This window comes from Macaca mulatta, chromosome 15 (genome assembly GCF_049350105.2).
Source record: "Macaca mulatta isolate MMU2019108-1 chromosome 15, T2T-MMU8v2.0, whole genome shotgun sequence".
Taxonomy (NCBI): domain Eukaryota; kingdom Metazoa; phylum Chordata; class Mammalia; order Primates; family Cercopithecidae; genus Macaca; species Macaca mulatta.
Window position 1 is genome coordinate 41631867 of NC_133420.1, and position 27352 is coordinate 41659218.

Below are 27352 nucleotides of genomic sequence, written 5' to 3' on the forward strand. Positions count from 1 at the left end.
CAGATATTTACCTGCAGACTGTCTACATGATGTCCAACAGTGAACTCTGTGCTGCGAATGCAAATGTTCATTAACAATGGCCATGGTCATTGTTCTCATGAAGCTTATGGTATATTTGGAGAGAAATATATTTATTTAATTATTATATTAAATCAATAGAAATATGACGTGTACTATAATGAGGATATAAACAGTTCAGTTCATAGTGCAAGTTGAGAATAGTTAAAATATAGTCTGTGAAAACATGTGTGCTCAAAAGTATATACATATGAGTTGATTCTGCCACTCTTTGTGATATGTTTACTGGGTTAATTTCCCTCTACCTCTAGATGAAAATCTTAGCAGACCACATCTAATCTATTATCACTTATGGAATAGGCAGCAGCACTATCGATATTTTACATTGCTGACATACGTTCAAATCAGGAATTAGGATTTCCAGTCCAATAGTTTAATCAAACCTTTGGCAAATAAAATCTCCCTATCTTTCCCAATAGGAGCATTAAGAGGTGGGATATGGTTGGCCTTGCACCTCTGCTTCCCTTTCCTTCCCAGTATAAGCAAAAAAAAAAGAGAGAGCAGTGGTCAGGATTAGGAAGGTCATACTTGCTCTAGAATTATTTTACCTGGCTTTGCAGTCTCTGATCCTGGCATCTTTAAAAAGCTGGCCCTTTCCCTTGGGGGCTTGTTCAGGGGCTTTTCATCGGTCCCCATTGCTTGGGACTTCTCACAAGACCTGAACAATGCCATTTCTCTTTGGCTGGCTTCAGTGATCCCTTCCTACCTACTGTTTCTCTGGCTTCCTACCCCATGGAGATTCACTGTGGGGGACCCATCACTCTGTTAGATTCCTCTTGGGTAGAGCTTAAAACAGTTCCAGGCCAGTTCTTTCTTCTGTGTGAGCCGTATACAGTTCAGAGGAAACAAGCATTTTTCACTGGGCAACTTCTGGGGGTTTGGGCTAATCCCCATGCAGCTCCTTCTGTTCTGTTGGTATAGGCCACTACAGCTTTTTCAGATGAAGATGGAGCCTAGTCCATTTTCTTGACAGTTGCTGAAAATATATCCAAGTTCTCCAAGTGTCACTCCTGAGGGTTCCTCTCACAAAACTTAGAGTTAGAAGATAGCATTTAACACTTGAGCTGCCTAGGGTGCTGAAGACTCCAAACATGGTAATAGTTCTTTGCAAAACAAAAACAAAAACAAAAAAAAACTTCCTTAAATCTCTTCTTGCAAATACAAAAATTAGCCAGGCATGGTGTCATGTACCTGTAGTCCCAGCTACTCAGGAGGCTGAGGCAGAATTGCTTGAACCCGAGAGGTGGAGGTTGCAGTGAGCCGAGATTGCGCCACTGCACTCCAACCTGGGTGACAGAGCAAGACTCTATCCATCTCAAAAAAAAAAAAAAAAAAAGAAAAATCTTTTCTTGGTGCTTTCTGACCTCTCTTTTTTCTTTTTTATTCCTTTTTTTTTTTTTTTTTTTTTTGAGACAGGGTCTCACTCTGTCACCCAGGCTGGAATACAGTGGCAGAATCTCGGCTCACTGCAACCTCTACCTCCCGGGTTCAAGTGATTCTTGTGCCTCGGCCTCCCAAATAACTGAGATTACAGGCGTGTGCCAACACCCAACTAATTTTTGTGTTTTTCATCGGGATGGGGTTTTGCCATGTTGGCCAGGCTGATTTCAAACTCCTGAGCTCAAGTAATTCACCTGCCTCGGCCTCCCAAAGTATTGGGATTACATGTGTGAGCCCTGTGCCTGGTCTAACCTCTTTTTATGTCTTTGTTCTGGCTGAGTTTTCTAGAGTTATGAAATTGGTTAGATTTCATCTCCTTTGTAAATTCTGCATCTAGGGGCATGACTTTGGAATTTTACTTCTATTAGGCCTTGGTGTCTCAACAGAAATTTCGATTTTAATGTCGTGTAACAACAACAGCAATGTAATTATAACAACTACAGCAACAACAACAATAACAAATAATATTTATTGAGTGCTTAACTTGTTCCAGGCCCCTTACTTAATCCTCACAATAACTCTTTTAGGTTGATACTATTATTTATAAAGGGCACACTAATGATGCTGGACTTTGATTGTTGGGCTGAGGAAGTTCATATTGCACAACACAGAAGTGCAGGCCTTGCTAATGGCATTTCAGCTGGCTATTTTCCCCTTCTTAAAGATATTTGTGTGGGTCCTTGAGTCAGGCCTCAGAGCAATTGCTTTCCTCCAACAGGAGACAGTAACTCCGCCTAAGAAATGATCCAATTTCAGTAATTCCTGGGAGGCCATTGCTATAATAAAGGCCATTCTTTATGATATGAAAGTCTCACCTTTTCCCCTCTCCCTTAATGTTTCTAATTTGAGCCCCTCTGGTCCCTGTGGAGCTTTTAAATGCTTCAAGTGCAAACCTAGTGCCAAAGCAAGCCTGTCTGACTAGGGAGGCAGAGCCCTGCACTGTTGCCGAATATTGAACAAACATCCGTGCAGCTTTGGCTCTCCCAGAAGTCCTTAGTCTGATGCTTTGTTTTGTTTTCTGGATGAGGGCAAGCGGTGCCATCACCTCCTGCCGAAAAGCCCTGGCTGCCCTCCCAACAAGGAGTTGTCACTTCAACTGAGGCTTTTTTTTTTTTTTTTTTTTTTTTGGTGGCAACAAAATAATACCCAGCAGGAATTTGGGAGGAGAAAAAAGAGAGTTCAGTTGGCAGGTTCTCAAATGAATGGGTTGTAGTGTCATTGGAACTGAATTGGGCTTGAAACCAGACATGATCCTATTTTGGAAGCATTGTTCAGAGGGATGGGAAATGTGAACAGAGGATAAGTCTCTTCAAAAATGTTCTTTTTCCTTGGCCTGTTAAAGATACCGTATTTTAACCTAACTCTCCCATTCACTTAATGGCAAGAGCCTACATAAAAACCTAGAGAGGGTCAGAGTAACTGGAAAAGTGCTCAGCTATTCATCTGTTGACCTTTTGATTAGAGCACTAATTTTACTTTGGGAAGAGGTTGTGTATTGACTACAATCATTTATTACTTATCGTCCTTGTAATTTACCAATTCTGGCTCTTAGGTTCATCGATGCTTGGATAAGGCAGCACAGGGTATTTATGTTTACTATATATTTAACAAATATTTAAAATATTTTTGAAAGCCTGCTGTGTTCCAGGTACTGTGTAAGATGGATATGGGATCAGCAAAACTGATGCTGTCTTTTCCTTCATGTAGTTTACGATCTCGAGACGTTAATAGGTGATACAGAGAACAGGATGCTTTGAGGGTCTGTAATATGAAATCTTAGTAGGTCAGGTGCAGTGGCTCATGTCTATAATCCCAGCACTTTGGGAGGCTGAGATGGGCAGATTACTTGAGCTCAGGAGTTCAAGACCAGCCTGGGCAACATGGTGAAAAGCTGTCTCTACCAAAAAATACAAAACAACAACAACAACAACAGCAACAACAACAACAACAAAAAAACCAAAAAACAAGAAAACATTAGCCAGGTGTGGTGGCGTGTGTCTGTGGTCCCAGCTACTTGGGAGGCTGAGGTGGGGGGATTACTTAAGCCCAGGAGGCAGAGATTGCAGTGAGCTGAGATTGTGCCACTGACTTCAACCCAGGTGACAGAGAGAGACCCTGTGTGTGTGTGTGTGTGTGTGTGTGTGTGTATCTTAGTATACATTAGTGGCATGAGGAATTCAGGGAAGGCTTTTCTGAGGAGTAGGCAGTTGAACTAAGACCTGAGGGATGAGTGGAAGTTAGCTTGGAAAATGCAGGGCTGGAGATGGGGTGGGGGAAATAATTCTGTGCAGAGAGAAGAGCCTGTGACAGGATTGAGAGGGGCAGAGGGTATATGCAAGGAATTTAGCCATTGTAGCTGAACTAGGAGGAACAGAATAAGAGATCCAACTGGAGAGGCAGCATGTTGTCTAGATCCCACATTTTCTATGTGCTGTCTTAAGGGTTTTGGTCTTTAACCTAAGAGCAGTGAAGTGCAATGGAAGAGTTTTAAGCAGGAGAAGAATATAACATTTGCCTTTCGAATAGATGACTTTAACCACAGGTTAAGGTTGAAACAGAAGCAATTAGCTTTTGCAATTGTAATGTCTACAGAGGAATAATTAATGGAATGGCTAATGGTGTTCCATCTTAACTCTCATCTAGATCATAACTTAGGCGTGACGCAGTCTCTAAGAAAAGGGTCACTGTTAATACAAGTGCGTGAGACTTAGAAATAAGTCCCTCTCCTTATTTTGGTCATAGGTTTCAATGGGGTTGGACCAGATTATAGCCCTCCTTTGGCAAAATTAACCCTTAAATTCAGCTGTAAATTCTATACTGCTACTGTGGTGCAATTTTCAGCCAAGGTTGTGGGCTTTTACTGCACCAATAGGGATGATAGATTTAAAAAACTGAAGATTTATTGAACAAAAGCAGACTAGCAAAGATCTATAGATTATTGTATTGTTAAATGGATAGTTATATCTTTAACCCAATGACTGTGAATGTTTGTTTGATCAAGGGGATTTTTACTCTTAGCACCAAGTTATATTTCTTCTCAATGAAATTATGTGCATATAGCAAGGTGCTATGGGGATCATGCCATCTGTGTTTTAAAATATGAGATAACATGAGATAGTCATTTAAATGATGAATTGGTTATTAGAAAACTGGGATTGTGTGTTGAAAGGATCACTGACTCACTGTGTGACCTTGGAAAGTCATTTTCCTTCTTTGGGACACACTTTTCTCTTTTGTAAAATGTGAAGATTTGTACTAGATCAGCATAAAAGTGTGTTCTTTCAATAGTTTTTGAAATCCATTATATGAAGAAAAGATACCCCAGTCTATTTTTTCTCCCTGGAGATGCATGATCTAAGTATATTGATGGTGCATTTGATTCCACAATTTTTACATTACCTAATCCATCATACTTCCATATTCCTGTGTGGTTGGATCATTTCTCTGAAACTCAGTTTCCCCATCTATAAACTAGGTCAAGAGCAGGGGTTGCCAAACTTTTTCTGAAAAGGGTAAGTTAGTTAATATTTTTAGGCTTTGTGATTATAGAGTCTTTGTTGTAACTACTCAATTCTGTCATTGTGGCTTTTCACAATAAATAAATGAATGGGGGTGGCTGTGTTCCAATAAAACTTTATTTACACAAGCTGGAAGGGGACTGGATTTGGCCCATGGGCCATAGTTTGTTGACCTAGGCCAGAGTGTGGGCTAATGAGTCCCTAGTGTCCTCATTGCTCTGACTCTCTCTTGACCTTCTCCCCGAATGGCTATTCTCTCCCAAGTTTGAAGTCATCTTTCCTCAAAACTGTCCCTCTGGTCTATGAAAAGTCATCATCATCTTCTTTTGAAAGGTCTGGATATAAGACTATCCTGTCTCTAGCTGCTGGGATGCCTTCCTTACACCCTTGTTTTGTTTGTCTTAGTAACTACCCTTCTTTAATCCCTGTGAAGGATTGGTTAACTGGAATTTTCCTTGTCTTCCTCCCCCAGAGCCTTTGATCTGATACTCATAAGCATTTGCTGACAGCCAGACAGAAAAGGTGGAGGCCAGATTCCAGGCCTGAGGGCCCAGAGAGTAATGAATGAAGGCTGCGTTTATTTGTATTTCTAATTGGCAAGTCCATTTCCAGATCAGCTGCGTGTCACTACAAGCCGAGAACAAGAGCAAGAGATAACTCTCCTTTTTCTCCCCGACATCAGGGCTCAGGGCCCCTATTTCCACTGAGGCAGAAGCTTGCCTTGACATTACCAGGCTTTGTTGAATCTGCCAGATGGATTAAGCTCCGTCTCTTAGTATAAAATTACCATGTTTTACCGCTCAGATGACGCACTGCACATCTGTGAGGATACCATTCACATAGTCTGTGATGTAAAAGGAACCCTCTCGGATGTACAAATCACTTTGCTGCTTCAAGGTTTTTGATATAGCCATAGAACCCCCCCCTTTTTTTTTTTAATGAAATCTTGTATAGAAGGCCAGTCTATAAAAGAAATATAAGTGAAACTGCTCTGTTTGAAACAGAAATGAGAGTTTAGAGCCCTGCCTGCTCAATTTCCCTCTTTTTCTATACAATCAATTGCTGTGGTGCTTCCTAGGATCCCTAGGATTCCTCAGAAGAGTTTTGGAGACTCTAGACTAGATCATGAATATAGCTGTAGCCATTCAGAATTCTATAATCTCTCTGTCTGACTGAGTATCAAATACATCCCTCGCACCATGTTTGGCACTGAAAGTGGGTAGGAATGGAAGCCATGGCCCCTGGTCTCCAAGAGTTGATAATATTGTTTTAGAGGTCAGCAGAAAATGGGAAGGGAAAATGAACTTAAATGAGATCTCATAAGTAGAAACACTTATTCAGAAAAGAAGGGCTGGGGCAATGAAGAATGATTCCCTAAGGACAGTAACATTGGAATGGAGCATAGATAGATAGAAGAGATGTGGAAAGGCCGAAGGGAAAAGCAGCACAGAGTGAGCAAAGGCACAGAGGTGGGAAATACTGGTTTACAGATCAAGAGAGATGGCACAGAATGAAGCAAGCATTAGATCTCAGTGTGCACATGAAGAAAGAGGCAGGAAAAGTGTGTACAAGGCAACAGGTAAGCACACACACACACAAAAAGGAGAAATAATGTCTTTTCCAGGCAGTCCTACCTCCTTCTTTCTCATTTGCTATTCATAACTGATTTCATTGGTATTATTAACTCCATTTCTCAGAATTTATCATTGGAGTCACCAGGATATTGACATTTTCCTAAAGTTGCGGAGGTATTTTCAAGCAGAAATGAGATTTCAGATGAAGTTGGCTTGATCCAAAGCTTGTGTGTTCCTTGTAATATTGGGCTGCATGGAAAATATAGGACTAGATATAAATTTTAAAGGAAGGATATACTTTTTGTAGGTTGACAGACGACAGAAAGGAATTTTTGGTTGTCTAAAAAATACCTTTGAATATTTATATCTTGCACAATTACTGAGTAACAATGTAGCCCAACCTACCAACTTTATTTATTCATTTATTTTTCATTTATTTATTTATTTTGAGATGGAGTCTCACTCTCTTGCCCAGGTTGGTGTGCAGTGGCACAATCTCAGCTCACTGCAACCTCTGCTTCCTGGGTTCAAGTGATTCTCCTGCCTCAGCCTTCCGAGTAGTTGAGATTATAGGTACATACCCCCATACTCGGCTTGTATTTTTAGTAGATATGGGGTTTAGCAATGTTGGCCAGGTTGGTCTTAAACTCTTGACCTCAGGTGGTCCACCTGCCTTGGCCTCCCAAAGTGCTGGGATTTCTGTGCCTGGTTCCAACTTTACATATGGGGAAAATGAGTGCCAGACAAAGTGAGTGGATATTTAATGTAAGTAGTAGGACAATACACCATTCTGGCCTTTGAACCCTCATTCTGGCAGTCTTTCCAAGGCATCATGAATAAATCACTCTATCATCTTTTTACCTCTTCAATGGATACCAGCTTCTTAGCATCTGTATTTTGTGAGTTCAAGAGTCTGGCCTTTTGAGTAATCCTGAGTTTACCCTTCCCTTTTCCTGTTTTGTGCCTCTCCAGAGACCACAGAGCTGGGCAGCAAGAAGGAGCTCAAGTCCATGCCCTTCATCACCTACCTCTCAGGTTTGCTGACAGCCCAGATGCTGTCAGATGACCAGCTCATTTCAGGTGTGGAGATTCGCTGTGAAGAGAAGGGGCGCTGTCCATCTACCTGTCACCTTTGCCGCCGGCCAGGCAAGGAGCAGCTGAGCCCCACACCAGTGCTGCTGGAAATCAACCGTGTGGTGCCACTTTATACCCTCATCCAAGACAACGGCACAAAGGAGGTAAGCTTCCCTGGCCCAGCCACTCAGTCAGACTTGACCAGCCCTCCTACCTCCTGCCCTTGTGGACCCTTTGTCCAGGGGAATTGTCATCATGATCATCATCATACCATCATCATGGTGATTACCAACATTTATTGATTCCTTACCATGTTCTAAGTACTTACATAGTTTGACAATACTAGTTGTTATAAACAATAAACCCTTAAATCTCAGTGGCTTAATATAATCAAGGTTTTTGTTTGTTTGTTTGTTTGTTTGTGCAGCATCCCAAATAAATGTTTTTGGTTGATGGGTGACTTTATGAGAAGTAGTGCAGGCTGGGCACGGTGGTTCATGCCTGTAATCCCAACACTTTGGGAGGCCAATGTGGGTGGATCACCTGAGGTCAGGAGTTTGAGTGCAGCCTGGCCAACATGGTGAAACCCCATCTCTACTAAAAACACAAAAATTCACCAGGTGTGGTTGCAGGCATCTGTAATCCCAGCTACTTTGGGAGGCTGAGGCAGGAGAATTGCTTAAACCTGGGAGGCAGAGGTTGCAGTGAGCCGAGATCGCGCCATTGCACTCCAACCTGGGTAACAGAGTGAGACTTGGTCTCCAAAAAAAGAAAAAGTAATGCAGGGGCTCAGCCTGTTCCTTGTGTGCTGCATTGATCTGATGCTTCCATAATTGCTGTGGAAGGAGAAAGAACAGGGAGGGTTGAATATCATAGGTTTAAATAGGCCAAGCCTGAAAGTGGCAAGTGTCATTTTACCTCTCATCCATTCTATTGATTAGAACTCAGCCATTGTCCATACCTGTCTGAAATGAAGACAGGGAAATGGATTTTACCTGTGTGCCTAGGAAAAGATATGGGTTTGGTGAAAATCTAGCAGTGTCTACCTCAGTACAATACTTGCATTATCTCATTTACTCTGCCCTCCAGATCTGTGATTTACTTACATATATTGGTTTGATTCATATGAAATTGCTGCCATTTGGCCATTTTTTACTTGTAAAATGGCAATTTCATTTGGTTCATTTTAATATCATACCCATTTTACAGCTGAGGAAACCTCAAAGATATTAAGTGATTTGCTCAAAGTTGGTCTGCTCCAGAGTTTATATACTTAGCCTTGAAATTATTGCTCCTCTTTTCTCTTTGGTTCTCTCACTTTTAATTATAGAATGGCAGGGCTTGAGGGGACTTATGAATTATTGGTTCACTGGTTTGCAAACTTATCTTTATGGAACACTTTTTCCAAATGCAATCTTTCTTGAAACTCAATCCATAAAATCAGGAATAGTGATGCCACTAGTTCAATGAGGCAGAGGAAGGTAGATAAAGTATCTCCCATTTGATCCCCACTCCTCCCTCTACAACAGCTCCTAGATACCCCTGGGCCTCCAGTGGTAGACCACTGACTAAGTCGAGTGGAACTCTATGAATCCTGTGCCCCTCCCACAGCATCCTTCTTGGCTAAGTGCTAGAGGGTGTTAAGTGCTCATACAGAGCTTCATAGAGGAAAGACAAGGTGTGGGAGTAAGGAGGTGGGGAAAGTGTCAGGTAGAGGACCTAAGGAAGAAAAGAACATTGTTTGTACAAAGACCAAAAGAAATGTCCCATGACTAAGACCAAGGACAGAGGGAGAAACAAAATGAGTCCTGAGCATTTCCACAATATCATAAGCCAGATTGTGGAATCTCGACCCTATCCTGCGGGCCATGAGGTGATGATGATGCATGATTATTGGCAGGAGGCTGTTGGGATTAGATTGTGTGGCAGAAGGAGGCCTCTGTAAAAAACTCAAATTCCCATCCATGGGACAGCAGTGAAATAAAGCGTAGGATATATATTCGATAGAATATACTACAAAAACCAAGATGAGTGAGCAGTAGTGATACCCGTCAATATGAAATGAGTGAACATATTATTAACTGAAGAAAGTAAGTCCCCAATTTTTTTTTTTTTTTTTTGAGACAGAGTTTTGCTCTTGTTGCCCAGGCTGGAGTGCAATGGCGCAATCTCGGCTCACTGTTGCCTCCTGGGTTCAAGTGATTCTCCTGCCTCAGCCTCCCAAGTAGCTGGGATTATAGGTACCCGCCACCATGCTGAGCTAATTTTTTTGTGCTTTTAGTAGAGATGGAGTTTTACCATGTTGGTCAGGCTGATCTTGAACTCCTAACCTCAGGTAATCGACCCACCTCGGCCTCCCAAAGTGCTGGGATTACAGGCGTGAGCCACCATGCCTGGCCCCAAACATTTTATATGGCACAACACCCTTTCCTCCCTTCTTTAAGTTAAAGCACACCTACACCTCAAATATACTATCTTTTAGGAATAAATACAGATGCAATAAATATGATTTAAAAAGAGAAACAAGGAAGTGATGAACATAAGAGTCAGGATGATGGTTATCTTGAGTCAGGAAAGTAAGGTAATAGCATGAGGAAGCATATGTTACATGTAAGTAGTCAAGTTCCTAGCTGGTGTTTCTTTGTTTGTTTGAGACTGAGTCTCGCCCTATTGCCCAGGCTGGAGTGTAGTGGCGCGATCTTGGCTCACTGCAACCTCCACCTCCTGGGTTTGAACAATTCTCCTGTCTCAGCCTCCTGAGTAGCTGGAATTACAAGCGCCCACCACCACGCCTGACTAATTTTTGTACTTTTAGTAGAGACAAGGTTTCACCATGTTGTCCAAGCTGATCTCGAACTTCTGACCTGAAGCAATCCACCTGCCTCAGACTCCCAAAGTGCTGGAATTACAGGTGTAAGCCACTGCGTCCAGCCCCTAGCTGGTGTTGGTGGTGGTAGATTTGTGGGAGTTCATTAAAGTTTAAAAAGTTTATTAAAACTAACTAGGTAACTGAACAAATAAAGCCTACCCATGTATGGCTCAACAATGAGCTTCAGTCCTAAACTGAACATTGCAAATAATTTAATTCTGTGCATCAGAGGTCCCCAAACTAACACCAACAATAAAATACATATGTGTATGTCTCCACACCTCCAACGGCAGGGTCAGAATAGACTGTGAGAATGTAAGAGTAGAATCAAGGAGATCCATGAAGAGGCTGTTGCAGATTCCAGTAAATAACAAGAACAGGGCCAGGGGTAGTGGTTCATGCCTGTAATTCTAGCACTTTGGGAGCCTGAGGTGAGAGGATAGCTTGAGTCTGGTGGGTTCAAGACCAGTCTGGTGCGGTAGCTCACGCCTGTGATCTTAGCACTTTGGGGGGCCAAGACAGGCTGATCATGATGTCAGGAGTTCAGGACCAGCCTGGTCAACATGGTGAAACTCCATCTCTACTAAAAATACAAAAATTAGTTGGGTGTAGTGGCATGCACCTATAATCCCAGCTACTCAGGAGACTGAGGCAGGAGAATCGCTTGAATCCAGGAGGCGGAGGTTCCAGTGAGCCGAGATTGCACCGTTGCACTCCAGCCTGGGCGAAGAGTGAGACTCTGTCTCAAAAAAAAAAAAAAAAAAAAAGGAGCCTGGTGTGGTTGTGCACACCTGTCATCCCAGCCACTCTGGAGACTGAGGTGGGAGGATCGCTTGAGTGCATCAAGCACTCAAGGAAGAGGTCAAAACTTCAGTGAGCTATGATTGTGCCACTGCACTTCAACCCGGGCAACTGAATGAGACACAGTCTCCAAAACACAAATAAATAAAAATACCTAGTAGCTCGACTAGTGTTGTATCAGTGGATGTAGCTGTGTGTGACTGGCCTTCTGGGACTTGGTGAATGAGCCTATGAATATCCCTGTTTACTGCTCTGTGAACTCGCCCCAGTGACGGCCTTTCTGGGCCACACTGTCCTCATCTGCAATGTGACACACTACAAGCCAAGCCACGGGACTTTTGCAATGTGTTCTTGGCACATGCATAACAATAGATAGGCTGGTGGTGCCTTTCCTGTTTGTGCAGGAGCCAGATTCCCCTATGTCTGGATTCCATGCCAGGTTCTCTCAGCATCATTGAAATATTCAATTTATTGGAAATCCAGTGAGGTCTTTCTGAGGCCAATTAGTGGTGTGTAATCAGAGAATCCCAAGAGTGTGAAAGTGGTCACTAGATGTCACTGTTCTCCTTGCAGGAGACCTGTGGAGCTGGAAGTGCTGGTCATTCATTCATTAAGTATCTTTGTGCCCCCACTGTATGCTAAGACTGCGTTATACCCTGAAGAGTGAACAGTATGACAAGTGGATATGGTCTTTATCTTTATGGAGTTCACAGACTTATGGAGAAGACATTATTAATGAAACAATCACATGAATAAATAGAGTCAAGACTGTACAGAGTACTAGGCTGGTGGGTTGCAAGCGTGTATCAAGGGGCCTTGTGCAGAGAAGGCTTTCCTGAGGAAGTGACATGTAAAGTGAGCTTTTGGGGGCCAAGTGCTTAAAATGAATGTGAAAGTCTGGGGTTTCAGAAAGGAAGAGGAGAATGAGAACATCGCTGGTAGAATGCCCAACTTCTGCAAAGACCTGAAGAATGAACAAATGTGACCCATTTCAGGAAGAGAATGAAAACCAGTGTGGCTGGAGCTGAGACTGGGAGAAAACCCCATGGACAATGCTGAAGAGAAGTCAGGCAGAACTGCACAACATGTGGTGAGAAGCTTAGCCCCAGGGCAGTCGGGAAGCCAGGATAAGTTAGAACAGACGACAGGCATGGCTACTGTCTTCTCACTTCCACTCTCTTTTCCTCTTAGTGATCCTTGCAAAGAAAGGTTAGAGCTGAAAGACTGTAGGTAGCTTCTTCCAAGCCTCCAGTTTCTTCTCTCCCTTCCCAAACACAAATGAAAGGCCTGTTTAAAGTGTCATGGCAGCCTAAGGGATGGAGTGCCTTAGGCATTTCCAAGGGAGCCAGGTTGCAGTGGGAATGAGTGGGATAGGCCCACTGCAGGTCTGGAAATGATCCTGGAGGAAGGGAATATGGCCACAAAACAAATCTGGTGGGAAGAAAAAGCAGCTACTCTCATTTTGTTTATCATTTGTTTCTCCAACTCTGCCTCAAACTCCCATCACCCTTCCTCCCATCACTTTTCCATCTTTCTAACATCTCTACAGGCCACATGGATACAAGAAAACACTAAAGAGCCCTGACCTATAGTTGAGGGGCCTGGGCTTTCACACTGAGTCATAGCAAGTCATAGCAAGTTCTTTTCCCTTTCTGGGACTTTCTTTTCCTACTTCAAAAAACAAAATACAAACAAACAAAAAAAAGATAAGTTGAGTCAGTTTCTTTCTGAGTTTCCTATAAGACACTTTATTTACATGGAAGCAGATAGTACAGGATCTTTGCTCCACCGCCTTGTGTTGGGATCTTTCTTCAATCCCCATTCACAGTGTGATGCTGAATGGTGTCTTCATACCTCAGTTTCCACATTTGTAAAATGTGGTCTCACAATCCCTACTTCATGGGAATCAAACGAGATAATGAATGCATAATGTCCAGGAAGAAATCACTTAGCAGATGAATGTTGACTATGATAGTGATAAAAATAATGTTTATTTAAAATGGCTCTTTTCTTTTTCTATGTTTCCTTTGGTAACTCCTTTTCTAGGTAGTACTTGAAAACTTTGCTGGTGCCTAAAGTGCTGGGGACATGACATTTTAGAAGAGGATTCATATTTTGTATGGGAGAGGCCATTGGCTAACCTAAAAGGGCACTTTACAAATGGAGGGATCTCAGGGGCATTTTCTCACTTTATAAACATTGCTGGAACTCATACTGTGTTGGCAATGAATATCATAGCTCATTCTAATGCAGAATGGAAGTTCTTCTCTATGAGAACCCCTGACCCCTGGAGTAGAAGCTCTGAGTAAAATCCTGAACCCCATTTTATGGCACAGTTAGGGACTAACAGGGAGAGAATATGCCATGCCTGAGGTTTGTGGGGTATTTTTGTCCTCTGATTCTGGACCAAGGTATTCTCGATGGCCTTGGGGACTGTTGGATACTAGCTCCTTGGGTAGTTGGGGTCTCCTTAGGTACACTCCAGTGAATGCATGGGAAAAGATGATGCCTTCTGCCTAAGCTGGAAACGAGCCCTTGATTATACTTTGTGCTGTTGTTTTGAACAAGAGAAGGAGAAAAAAACTCTTTATGATGCAGAATTTGATTAATGCATAAATCTCCCTCCACCTGTTAAATGGCTCTTACACAGCCCAAAGCCACAGAGGTTGGCTCAGCACAACTGGTGCTTAAATGTACAAGACTTCATGCGGTTGTTAACTTAGCTTCCGGGTGAAAGAGAGTCTTCCAAGTGGAGGAGGCAGAGGAGTGGCATAGTGAAGAGCCAGACAGAGTTGGATTTGAATCCCTTCTGTGCCATTTACTGTCTATGTGACCTGACTTTTACTCATTTGTAAAGTAGACAATCTATTATTTATCCCTTTTCATCTCAGGGCTGGGAGTTTTCTTTGGGAAAACAGAGACACTAGGAATCTGAACTAGGCTCTGTCCTTGATTATTATATGACATTGGACATGCTTCTACTGTCTAGGTCTCCTTTTCTTTATCTGTATGATGAGAAAAGCAGGCTAACGTCATCCAAGGTCCCCTTTGGCACTTTGATAATGTCAGCTCTAACTTCTACCCAGGATATAAAGCAAATCTTTTGAGGTTGGAAGAGGCATCCTGTGACCCAAAATTTGTTTCCCATTCAGAGACAATGCCAATTTTACTCCTTAAATTTAATACTCGAAGGAGAAAGGTATACATATCTTGTAGTCCATCCCAGTGGCACACAATGATGTAGCATTTATAAGCAGATGGGGCTATTAAAATCATATCCTGTTTATTTTACAAATGAACCTCTTTATTTTATAGATAGCAAAACTAAGAACAAAGCTGAGGACTGATGTTTTTTCAGGTCACATAGCCAAGGCTGAATTTGAAGTAAGACATGACTTCAACCCTTAGAAATATCCTTTATTTTTCCAAGGCTCAGTTTTCTCATCTGGGAAATGGGTGGTAGAAACTTTCCCCACAGATGTCTGTAGAAAAATTAAGAGACTTCTAGCATTTTGAAGGATGTAAAATACTCTGTAGATCTGAGTGGTTCTTTCTAGCCCTCAGGTTTTCTGACTTCCAATCCTGTGAGCATTTTCTGTTCATGCTGCCTTGGGAAGAGTCATGTGTAATTCTGGTCTTGTGGTTGTCTGACCTTCCAGCAGATCCTTTCTCTGCCAGAAAAGCTTGTTTGTTTCATTTCCACTTTTTGGCTCAAACTGAGAAGAGAATTCCAAATAACTACTCTTTGAAGAGAAATTAACAGCCAAGTCTCACCTCCTCCCCCAGTTATTACCAATACCCACCATCACTACAACCATGACCACTACCACCATCACTACGCTACACCACTAGTATCACTACCAGCATCACCCTCACTCTAGCCCCATTACTGTGATTATCTTGCATTGGTTGCCTACTGTGTGCTAGATACTGTGTTAGAAAATGTGCTATAGAGAGGAACGAGACACAGACTGTGCCTTCAAGGAGCACGCAGTCTAGTGACAAGAACACATATGCTACTATAATTACTTACATATGCTACACAAATGCATGATTTATTTTTGAATAGTGCAATAGACATTCCAACAGTGTTAGAATAGAGAAAGAAACTCTGAGAGGGAGAATCTGGAAACAATTCTTGAAGAAGGGAAGGTGGATATGGGCACATAGTAGAACTGCAAAGCAAGTTTTTTGATGATGATGAAGACAATAATATCCACCAGATACATATATATGTGCTATGTGCCAAAAGCTGTGCTAAGGACTTTACATGCTTTATCTAATTTAATCATCCAACTTATGAGGGAAGTACAATTATTATCCTTATCTAACAGATAAGGAGATGGAACCCCAGAGAAGCTTGAACCGAGGTCTGTAAGATTTCAAAGCTAGGCTCGACCAGAGTTGGAAAACTGTGGCCCATGGGCCACATCCAGCCTGCTTCCTATTTTTATAAATCAAGTCTATGAAACATAGCCACATATATTGATTTACATATCATCTATAACTGCTTTCCTGCTGCAACAGCAGAGTTAAGTAGTAGCTACAGAAAATAGTATGGGGTGCAAAGCTCAAAGTGTTTACTTTCTAGTCCTTTACAGGAAAAGGTTTGCCAAACCCCGGTCTAGACTAAGCAATATTGGAAAACCAGGGGACAGAAAAATGTGTCAATACTATGTGCCGAGCATGTAGAATAGAAGAATAGAAGAGTAAAGCCTAACAATTATCGAGTGCCAACTATGTGCCTGGCATTTTAAAAAGTGCTTCATGTGTATTAAAATACATTCTCTTACTCTGTCCCCCTACAATACATTTGAAGTATTCACTATTATGCTTACTTTACAAATTAAAAAACAAAACCTGAGACTTCAGAGAGGTACATAATTTACCTAAGATAACATACCTAGTGAATTGTGGGGTGAGAATTCAAACCCATGATGTCTGAGTCCAAAACTTTTGTGTTCAGTCAGCCATTCTTGCAACAGGCCTGAAAGCTTAGGTAGAAGTAAAACTGGAAAAGGGATAGGCAGAAGGCTGTGTTGTGGGCAACTTTGAATGCCATGTTGTAAAATTTAGGTGCTGTGCAAACCATATGGCATCTTTCAAGATTGTAGGTCAAGGGAGAGATATAACTAGATTTGAGTCGTAGAGTAGCAACTGTAGTAACATTAGAAGATGAATCGCAGGGACTAGGACCAATTTTATGGCAAGAGTTGTTAACTTGGCATTTGGGGATCCTTGACTTTGTAGGATCTTTGGATGTTCATCCCTAGAAAGTTTTTGCAGAATTATACATTACTTGTATTTTTCTCTTGGAGAATAGATCCATATTCTTGACTCAAATGTTGTAGAATACTAAACTAAGGGGGTTAATGTCAGTTAGATGGGAGGTATATGTATGAGATGGCTGAAGAGTGAGAATTCCATTTACATAATTTGAACAAGTATTGACTAAGGGGCTCCTGTTGGCCAGACACTGTTCTGGGCACTTGGGATACCTCAAGGAGCAAAGCAGGCATTATAGCCTCACAGTCTAGGAAATGAATTTCTACTGGAGTGTGTGTGAGAGAGCCATGAAATAAGCAATCAGCACAGTAAATAATATAGTACATTAAAAAGTATAGAAGAAAGGTAGAGCAGAATAAGGGAGGTCAAGAGTGCCTAGTGAGTGTGGAGTTCTGGATCTCAGAGTGTCTCAGTGGATCAAAATCACTTAAGGTGAGAATGGGGGAAGTGTTTGTTTAAAATGGAGTTTCCTGGTCTCTTCCTACTGATTCTGTGTGTTTTTTTTTTTGTTTTTTTGTTTTTTTTTTTTTTTTTTGTGGGTTGGGAGTTTTCATTTTCCCAACCTCCGCAGGTAATTGTGGTACAAAATGAACTTGAGAACCACTGCCCAAAACCTGGTTCATATGTCATTTTCAGTTTGAAATTCCTTCAGGGAATTCCTTGTTTAGGGATTAAGAAAGTCAAGTACTTCCTATAATCTAGCTTAAACCTTCTCTGCTATTGTGGGTCACTTCCTTTCTATCTTAGTGCATTCTGAGAAGGAGGTGAACCGGCCAAGAATCAGACTGTCAGGCAATCCTTGGCAACGGGGAAGATCAAAGAAAAGAGGGAGAAATAATCCACATATTACTCAACACACTCATGGTCAATTACAAAAGAGGAACTTAATACTTGGCTTGCCTACCTGCAAAACTGGAAAACATAGCTCTTTCATGAGACCTGAAGACTACCAGATTCAATAATAAATGCGAGATATACAGTTTTAGCAAATGCAAACATTTTGCATGTCAGAGAAGAGAATATATTTTTTTTCCCATGGGACATTGAATTAGTTATTACATGCAATAAAAAAAGAGAATGGCAGAAAAGCTTTCCCTTGTCCTTTTAATAATAACAAACATTTACCGAGCACTTCCATGGTGCCAGGAGCTTAGCTAAAGCACTTTATGTACTTGGCTCACCGAACCCGCTCATCAACTCCACATGGTGGGTGCTATTATTATCCTTTTTTTCCCTAGTGTGAAAACTGAGGCATGGAGAAGCTAAATCACTTGTTTCAAGGTCTTACAAATAGGAACTTATAGAACCAGGATTTGACCTGGGCACCTGAGTTGCTTCTCACTTTTCTGTCTACTAGCTACTCTTCTTCAACTTTTAAATAAAAGTTAAAGTCTAATGCATACTAAAGACAATGTCATTGCGTTCAGTTACCTTCTCCAGCTACTGTCTCTTCATTTCTTAACCTAATGGCCAAAACTTTTGAAAAAGCAGGCATCTCTGTCTACATTGATTCACTTCGATTCATTCTAGGGTTGGCTCCTACCATACAATAAAAGTGCAGTAACTTCTCATTTGTAACCCTTGCAGACCACTCTACTACATTTGCCATGAATTGCCTTCCCTTTCTTCTGATCAGTATTTTCTATTTCCATTTTTGAAATCCTGAAACCAAGGAATCATCTTTGATAACTCTCTTTCCTTTCCACTTGCACCCATTCCCCACAAAATACAACCCATTCCAAGTCCTGTAGATTTATCTCCTTAAGAATTTCTCTAATACATTCACTTTTTCCCAAACTGATCCAAATCTTGCCTGTACTATTTCAGTAGTCTCTTGTCTAATAACAACCCCTACCTCTTTTAATCAATCCACTTCTTTGCAGCCAGAGTGATATTTTCAAAACTAAAACTTGCTCACATCACTTTCCTGATTAAAACCATTTATCGACCTCCAGTTGCTCTTGTGATAAAAACCAAAGTCCTTGTCATGGTGCACAGGGGCTGCTTAGGCGAAAACCTTCTAATTTCTTAAAACTCATCTTGTCTTCTTACTTCTCTTGCTTTCTGTGCTCCAGCCATAGTGATCTTCTAGTTTTTGGAAACTCTGTGCTCTGTCCTGCCAAAGAGACTTTGCACATGCTATTCCCTGCAGTTGGAATGTACTTCTCCCCTTTTCTTCTTTCCACTGAGTGAACTGTTACTCATTTATCAGCTTGCCAAGGTTTCCAAATTTGATAAGATCCTCCTTGTTTATTTGTTCACTTACTTTCTTGGGTCTCTTTGTCTTTCTTCCATAGCAGTTATCACACTTTCTAATTATACTTTTACTTTTTGAAACTGATTGATGCCTGTGTCTCTTCCTCTTCCAAATTGTATTATTTTATTTTGTGGTCGTAACAGAGTTTATGAGGAAGAAACAGCAGATAAACTCAGAAATGGAAGGGATTACAGAAGCATCCAATCCAACCCTAGTCTATTTCTCAATTCCTTTCTTTCGCACCTTGCAACAAGTTGTGGAGACCGTGTTTGAGCATTCCCAGTTTTCAAATGGCTTGCTCAGTGACACCTAAGCATTTGGTTTCCCTCACTGAGAGAAAATCCTTTCTTATATTGAGTCAAAATATTTTCCTATACATTAGGGGTAAACTTCATGAAACCAGGTACTACACCAACTTTTAGTGAACCTTATACTCACAACTTATAGTAAACTGCCTGATGCATAGTACAAATTCAATAAGTACACGTAAAATGAAAATACATGATTGAATGAATGAGTGAAAAAAGGTCACCAGCTTGCATTGGCATGCTTTCACATACATTGGCTCCTTTCAATAGAAGCATGAAGGTAGCACTGTTTATCTTCATTTTATAGATAAGGAAACTGAGACTTGGAGAGTGTAGTCAGCCATTATCTAAAGCCCCATAAGGCTAGAAAATATAAGAGCCAGGGCTGGAATCCTTTTTCCAGCTGTCCAATGTCTACTTATTTATCACACCACCATCATTTATCTGAGGGTGTCATCAAAGACTGCCCCAGCCACAGCAGTGCTGGGCTTCCAGGAAGAGCGATCTGCAGGCTCCATCCCTCTTGGAGCTTAACCCTGTTCACAGGGAGCTCTTCTTGGGTCATTAGGCAACTTCAGTCAACAGTGATGCTAAGGGCCTGGAGAGAATTCACAAACAACTCAACTCTCTCTCTCTTTCTATTTCTTCCTAATCTAAGAAGAAAAAAAAGTCATTCCAGATGTGTCTCACAATTCTCCAGGCATATGCAGTTGAAAGCAGCATGAGTTTGTACCATTACACAGATGGTCAGTCTGTGCAGTGCCTTCTCTGGGCGACAGACTTACATCATGCCTAGCATCTCTGAGCAAAAGGATTCCAGGCTATAAATTCATATCCTGAGAGAAGAGGAAGACCACAAAGAATGTGGATTCTCGTTGGATCATGTGTTTCTTTTCATTTTTAGCTTCATCTCCAAATTATCCCATTTAGGGGAACACTGTTAAATCCCAGGATCTGCTACCCACTCCAAAATCAACTTAGTTCAGAGAAGCATAACATATACAAAGGTAAAGAGAATATAATAATGAACTGCCATGTACCTATCATCTTCTAGTTTTAGTAGTCATTAATCATGCCAAACCTGTGTTACCTCCTCTCACTTCTGCTTCTACAATGACCTGGTAATTTTGAAGCACATCTCAAACATGAGATAATTTCATGTGTAAATGTTAAAGTCCTTATCTCTTAAAGATAAACACTCAAAAGATAACCTTAATACCCTATCCAGGATTCCCAAATGAACAATAATTTCTCTATATTATCAAACATCCCGTTATTGTTCATGTTTACCGAATTGTCTTATATCTTTGGTAGCTGTTTGCTTTTTCAAATCAGAAACGAAGTAAGATCCAAATGTTGTAGTTGGCTGATAAGCGAGTCTCTTCTAACCTATCCGTCTCTCTTTTTATTCCTTGGGATATTTTGTGGATAAAAACTGGGTTGTATGTGCTGCAGAGTTCCCCACAACCAGGATTTTGCTGATTGCATTCCCGTGGTATTATTTAATGTCCTCATCTGGCCTTGTATTTCTTGTAACTGTGTAGTTAGTTCTAGAGGCTCAATCAGGCTAGATTTTTTTTTTTTTTTTTTTTTTGGGCAATTCCCCACAGCCAGTATTGAAAAACCTGTAGACAAAGGTGGTCTATTCGAAAAACTTGAGCTTTTTACTCTAGTAGTTGAAAGGTTGTCTTTCATCTGGTCACATCTTTCATCAAGCCCTAGTTATTTCCTTTCTCCTATGTTAGTTACTTGTGGCAATGTTCTTTGAGCCTTAATTCCCTCACGTATGTTTACTAACTAGAGTTTACTAATAATTCCTAATATCTGAGAGTACTGTATTGCATGAGATGGGTATTAACATGTTTAGCTTTGTGCTGGTGCCTAATAAGTGCTGAGTAAAGACAAATTCTTACTTATCATATTTTTGCTACTTTCTGCTTTTCCTCTTGTTCCTCCTTCTCTACATTTCTTTTTTTTTTTTTTGTTTATCACAACAGTGCCTATGAGAAGAAAGGAATAGAAGGGATTATACAGGCATCTAGGCCGATCTTTATGTATTACTTGATTCTTTTCTCCTATATCCCACAAGAGCTTCTTTTTGAATTCTCCTGGAATGGTTTTCTGAGTGACCTACTAAGCATCCTGTTCCACCACTACTAGAACATCCTTCTTTATGTATGTATGTATTTTTTTGAGACCAGGTCTCACTCTGTCACCTGGTCTCAAAAAAATACATACATACATAAAGAGGCTGGAGTGCAGTGGCACAATCATTGCTCGCTGTAGGCTTGATCTCCCTGGCTCAAGCGATCGTCCAACCTCAGCCTCTCAAGTAGCTGGAACTATAGGCACATGCCACCATGCTTGGATAATTTTTGTATTTTTTGTAGAAATGGAGTTTTGCCATGTTTCCCAGGCTTGTCTTGAACTGCTGGGCTCAAGTAATCTGCTAGCCTTGACCTCCAAAAGTGCTGGGATTACAGGCATGTACTACCATGCCAAGCCCCTTCTTTATATTGAATCAAAGTATTTTTCTATACATTTCTTGTCCTTCTAGTTTCTAATTCTGTTTATTAACGCTGTACTGAGCAGGTTTTAACTATTGATTTACTAGACAGAGCATATATTTTGAAAGCGAGAGATGAGGGTTTATATACTACTTTTGTCTCAAAAAAAATACTGTATGCCTTTTGGGATGTTACTTAAATTCTTTTGTGTTACCATCAGCAAAATGAGATTAATAATATCTACCTTATAGAATTGTTTTGCAAAAGTTCATGTAAGGTGCTTAGCAACACTGCCTTGCACTAGAAAAAGCTCAATAAAAGTTAATCCTCTCTCCAATTCTAAGTGACAGTCTTTCAAGTATTTGAAGATATTTTAGGTCTCAGTTGATTTTTTTTCTTCTCTCCTGGAAATCATTCCCAGTTCCCTCAACAGTTTTTCATCACATGGGTCTGAATCTTGATGTAGACTCTGCCTTAGTCCATTTCTGCTGACAGAATACTTGAAACTGGGTAATTTATAAGGAAGTTTATTTTCTCATGGTTCTGGAGGCTGGGAAGTCCAAGATGAAGGTGCTGGCAGGATTGGTGTCTGGTGAGGGTTGCTCTCTGCTTCCAAGATGGCACCTTAGTACTGCAGGCTTGGGAGGAGAGGAACACTGTGTCCTTACATGGCAGAAAGGACTGAAAGGCAGGGCAAAAGAGCACTCACTTTAACCTTGAGCCCTTTTATAAAGATAATACTCCTATTTATAAGGGTGGAGCCCTCATGACTTAATAACCTCCCGGAGACCACTCCTCTTAATATTGTTGCATTGAGGATTGAGATTCAACATGAATTTTGGGGGAGATATCATGATTTAATCCACAGCCAACTCAGTCTTACCCAGGCCATACTGATTATAGGGCTCTGAAAGAACTCCAGTATGTCTAAGTACATCTTTTGTTTGTTTGTTTGTTTGTTTGTTTGTTTGTTTTGAGATGAAGTCTCACTCTGTTGCCCGGGCTGGAGTGTGCAGTCTCAGCTCACTGCAACCTCCACCTCCCAGGTTCAAATGATTTTCCTGCCTTAGCCTCTCAAGTAGCTGGGAGCTGGGATTACAGGTACCCACCACCACGTCTGGCTAATTTTTGTATTTTTAATAGAGATGGAGTTTCACCATGTTAGCCAGGCTAGTCTCGAACTCCTGACCTCAGGTGATCCACCTGCATCAGCCTCCCAAAGTGCTGGGATTACAGGCATGAGCCACTGCACCCACCAAGTTTAAGTGCATCTTAATGTGTGGTATGTGATTTATGAAGAAAAAAGTTAGAAAGCACAGAGACTATTACTGTTGCCTTAGAGTTAAAGATGGAAATCAAGTATCTTACTTCCAGACTTTTAGACTTCTCCTGGGTCACAGTAGCTTCTATATTTAGTGCCATACACATAGTAGGTATTTAAAACATAACTTTTGAGTAGCTGAAGGAGACAGAAGCTCAGAAGGAGAAATATCAGTATTACATAGCAGTGGGTTATGGAGCTAAGATTTAAACCCATGTTTGTCTGGTTCCATAGCTTGTGTTCTCAGCATGCAAAGAATAGAGCCTTTTTCATTACTGGCTTTTTCCACTACACTTTGGCATGGGCAAGCCTGTTCTATCATCAGATAGGCTTTCTTGGATTCTAGAGTTTCTTCTATCATTTACCACTTCATCTTTCTTTGACAATAAAACTTGTTGCTCCGTTCTCACTTCTTATTTCTTGGCCCCTTGGAAACTGGCTTCTGCTCTACCATCTAATCAAAGTTTTTGTCTCAAAACTCAATAAAAACCATCTATTAGCTCAATTCAAAGCCCTTTTCTTAATGCTATTTCAGAGATCATACATCCACAATCAAAGGAGCTTGAACTTGGCTTCTTCAACTTTAGCTTGCTCAACCTGGATCTTTTTCAGAAATTATTGCTTGTCTTCCAAAAATCAGAGGGAACACCGGGCAACTGAAGCATAACATAGCAGGTGCTTGAGGTAGTGTAGTATATGTTAGTGAAGCTCTTCTCATCCCTCTACAGTGTTTCCCTGGTGATTGTTTCTCATATGTGCAGGTACTCATTTTGAATAGAGCTGGAGATATATAGATATAGATAACATATAGGTATATAGATATTGGTATAAATATAGATAGATTTGCTTATTTTTATGTGTCAGGAGAGCATTAATTACATTCAAGGCAAACAGACTTACCAGTGAGATTTTGATATTTTAGAGGTTTTAGTGAGATATCATAGAGGGAACCATAGTTTTAACAGTCAACCAGATTTACGTTTAAATTTCTTATTTCATGCTTACCTGTTGGATGGCATTGTACATTCAACTTAGCTTACTTGAGCTCCATTTTCTTAGATGTAAGATGGGAGTAATATGAGCACCTACTTTATAGGGTGGCTCTGAATGTTATGTAAGATGACGGATGTAAAGAAAAGGCAGTACATGAATCAGATAGACTTAGGTTTAAACTCCCATTTTGCATGTACTATGGAGATATAATTTAATTACTCATAACCTCAATGGAGGTAATAATAGTATTTAACTGTTAAATAAGACTATGCATGTAAAGCACTTAGCAATAGCTAGTATAATTAAACACTTGATCAATATTAGTTGTAGCTTCTTCTTACTTCCTTTTGTTCTTCTTAGTCTTCCCCCACTTCTCTCTCTTTTTCTCCCACTATCCTCTTCTCTTGCTTCTTATTAAAGCATCCAGCACAGAGTAGGCATATAACAAACAGTAATTGTCTTACCCTTAGAGATCCACTGATTCAAAAATCAAAAGGGCAATCAGTTCACAGAGACAAGGAAAGTTGTACTTCCCCAAAGGCAAAGATAATATCTCTGATAGATTGTTCCAGTGCTGTATTGTTTTTTCAATAGAAAATATTACAAAGAATAAAAATAATTCCGAGTGAGTGTAGATGTGCCCAGAGTCTCATTTGTCTGTAATTAAACTGTTAAAAAATTATTTTGCTTATTAAGTTACTTTCTTTCATCTAGAGACTATCCAAGTTCAGGGCCTAGTCAATATTTGTTTAATTATCAAATATATGTGGATTTTGGTATAGATCTGACATTATTTTAGGCACTTTATACATGATCCTTGTACATTTCTAAATGAGGTAGATCTTAGTGTGTACCCATTTTATACAGGCAGAAAGTAAAGCATAGAGAATTGAAGACAATTCTATCGGTTTGCTTAGTGATAGCACTGGGATTTGAACCCAGGAGTCTGGTTCCAGTGACCATGCTCCTAACCTCAATGTTCTGCCATCCTTCCATCATGTGTAACATCCTTTCCTGGGTTAAATGATCTAGACTTTTCAGAATCTCATTTGCCATGATAGAAATATGACTACATTAAAGCTGATAAGAATCTACCACTTCCAAGCTTCCTCAGCCAAATGTAAAAGGCTCCCTATCAAAGGCCAAGGTAAACTCAGAATGGGTCTAGCTAGACTAAGCATGTCCCCTCCTGTCCTGTGACCTTTATTTTCCTGCCCCCACTCATAGTCCCATAGAAGCCCCACCAGCAGGAGAGGCTTCCTCCCTCAGATGCCTCCTTAGGGACAATGGGCGTACTGGAAAAATGAAATCATCAGTGGCCACAGAAGAGAAATTGTGTAATTCTTTACTTAGGAACTTGCCATTAACTTAAGCTAGCATTTAGAGATGCAAACTCCACAATCTTGGACAAATCCTTCACTTGAAACTTTCCCACCCGCCTCTCATCTCCAGATGTTCTCACCACAGGAAAGAGGAGTTAACTATCTATCAAAGGACAGCAGGCTTAGAAGACAGGTCTTGTCTCTTGGGTGGGACTGGAATCCTCAGCTAAAGGTTTCCCTTAGGAAAAGTATGTGAGTTCCAGCCAGGTTTCCCCTTCCAGGACTGGGCAGTCCAGGAGCAACGCCTTTGTAGGACACAGGCTGAAAAGGGGAACCATCCTCTGAAGAACTTAAATTTGTGTAAGACTAACAAACCCTTGACAGTTCAAGGTCACAGAGCAAGATGCCTTGGGAAGATGACTCATGATTAGATGGATGAGGCTACTGATATGGCTGTGTCTTCTCCCTGGAGTTATAACCAATGTTTCCTATTGCTCATAATTGGTCTGCTATTCATCACTTTCACAATTGCTCTCAGCTCTGTGACAGGCAGGACAAATGATTTGGAGATAGTTTAGAACAGTGTAAGCACAATCTATTGCCCCAATGACTGAGCAGGTCTACTAAGATCACATAGATCACACACTCAAATAGCTCCCTGTCTTCTTTCCTCAGACTTTATTACTCATTCATGCAATAGTCATTCATGCAACAAACTTTTATGGAGTACCTACTTTGGGACATGCCTTGTGTGAGGAATTTCTGATAAAATAAGGCAAACAACTCATAGTCCGGTAGGGAGGATGGACATATAGATAAATAATTTCATAAAATGTGGTAAGTTCACTAAGAGATGTGTTGTCAAAGGTACAGTAAGGGCTTTCAATTCTGCTGGGAAATCAAGGAAGGGTTTTCAAAGAAGGCTGAAGTTGTAGTGGTTCTTAAAGAATGAGTATGATTTGATTAAAGATAGAATAAAGGCGTTATAGGCTGGGGGAACCCATGTACAAAGATACAGTGACATAAAAGTTTCTTGCCTCCCTGGTCCATGACAAAGAGTTCAATGTAGCTGGTATGTAAGACTGGGACAGACTATGGTGGTGGGATATGAAGCTAGAGAGGTTGTTTGACATCACTTTGTGAAGGGCTGTGTGTGCCAGGCTAAGAAAAATGGTTATATTTTTCTTAGTCAAAACTCTTTTTAATTGTTTTATTGTTTTTCTTTTTAGAAATATAGAATAGAAATGAGGTCTCGCTATATTGTCCAGGCTGGTCTCAAATTCCTGGCCTCAAGCAATCCTCTTAAAGTGCTGAGATTATAGGTCTTTTTAAAATTATTATTGATAGATAATAGTTGTACATATTTTGAGGGTACATGTGATATTTTCTCTCTCTCTTCCTTTCCTTTCCTTTCCTTTCCTTTCCTTTCCTTTCTTTTCTTTTCCTTTCCTTTCCTCTCCTTTCTCCTCCTTTCCTCTCCTTTCTTCTCCTTTCCTCTCCTTTCCTCTCCTTTCCTCTCCTTTCCTCTCCTTTCCTCTCCTTTCCTTCCCTTCCTCCTTTCTTTCTTTCTCTCTCTCTCCTTCCTTCCTTCCTTCCTTCCTTCCTTCCTTCCTTCCTTCCTTCCTTCCTTCCTTCCTTCCTTCCTTCCTTCGACTCTCCTGCCTCAGCCTCTTGAGTAGCTGGGTCTACAGGTGCATGCAACCACACCCAGCTAGTTTTTGTATTTTCAGTAGAGACGGAGTTTCACTATGTTGGCCAGGATGGTCTCAATCCTTGACCTCATGATCCGCCTACCTCGGCATCCCAAAGTGTTGGGATTACAGGCATGAGACACCGCACCTGGCCTACATGTGATATTTTGATACATGCATACAATGTATAATGATCAAATCAGGGTAACTGGGATATCCATCATCCAAAACATTTATCTTTTTTCCTTTTTTACATTGGGAACATTCTAATTCTTCTCTTCCAGCTATTTTGAATGCATTATTGTTAACTATA

General features: G+C 40.8%; 1 protein-coding gene across 7 annotated transcripts in view; it reads left to right on the forward strand.

Annotated features, from left to right (window-relative positions):
* Nucleotides 1-27352, forward strand: part of ASTN2 (astrotactin 2) — a 985877-nt gene that overhangs the window by 758983 nt on the left and 199542 nt on the right. For all 7 annotated transcript variants that reach the window (XM_015116965.3, XM_015116967.3, XM_015116966.3 and 4 more), the window contains one exon: nt 7583-7848. In XM_015116965.3, coding sequence (XP_014972451.3) covers nt 7583-7848 — 266 coding nt within the window. The remainder of the gene's footprint in view (nt 1-7582; nt 7849-27352) is intronic.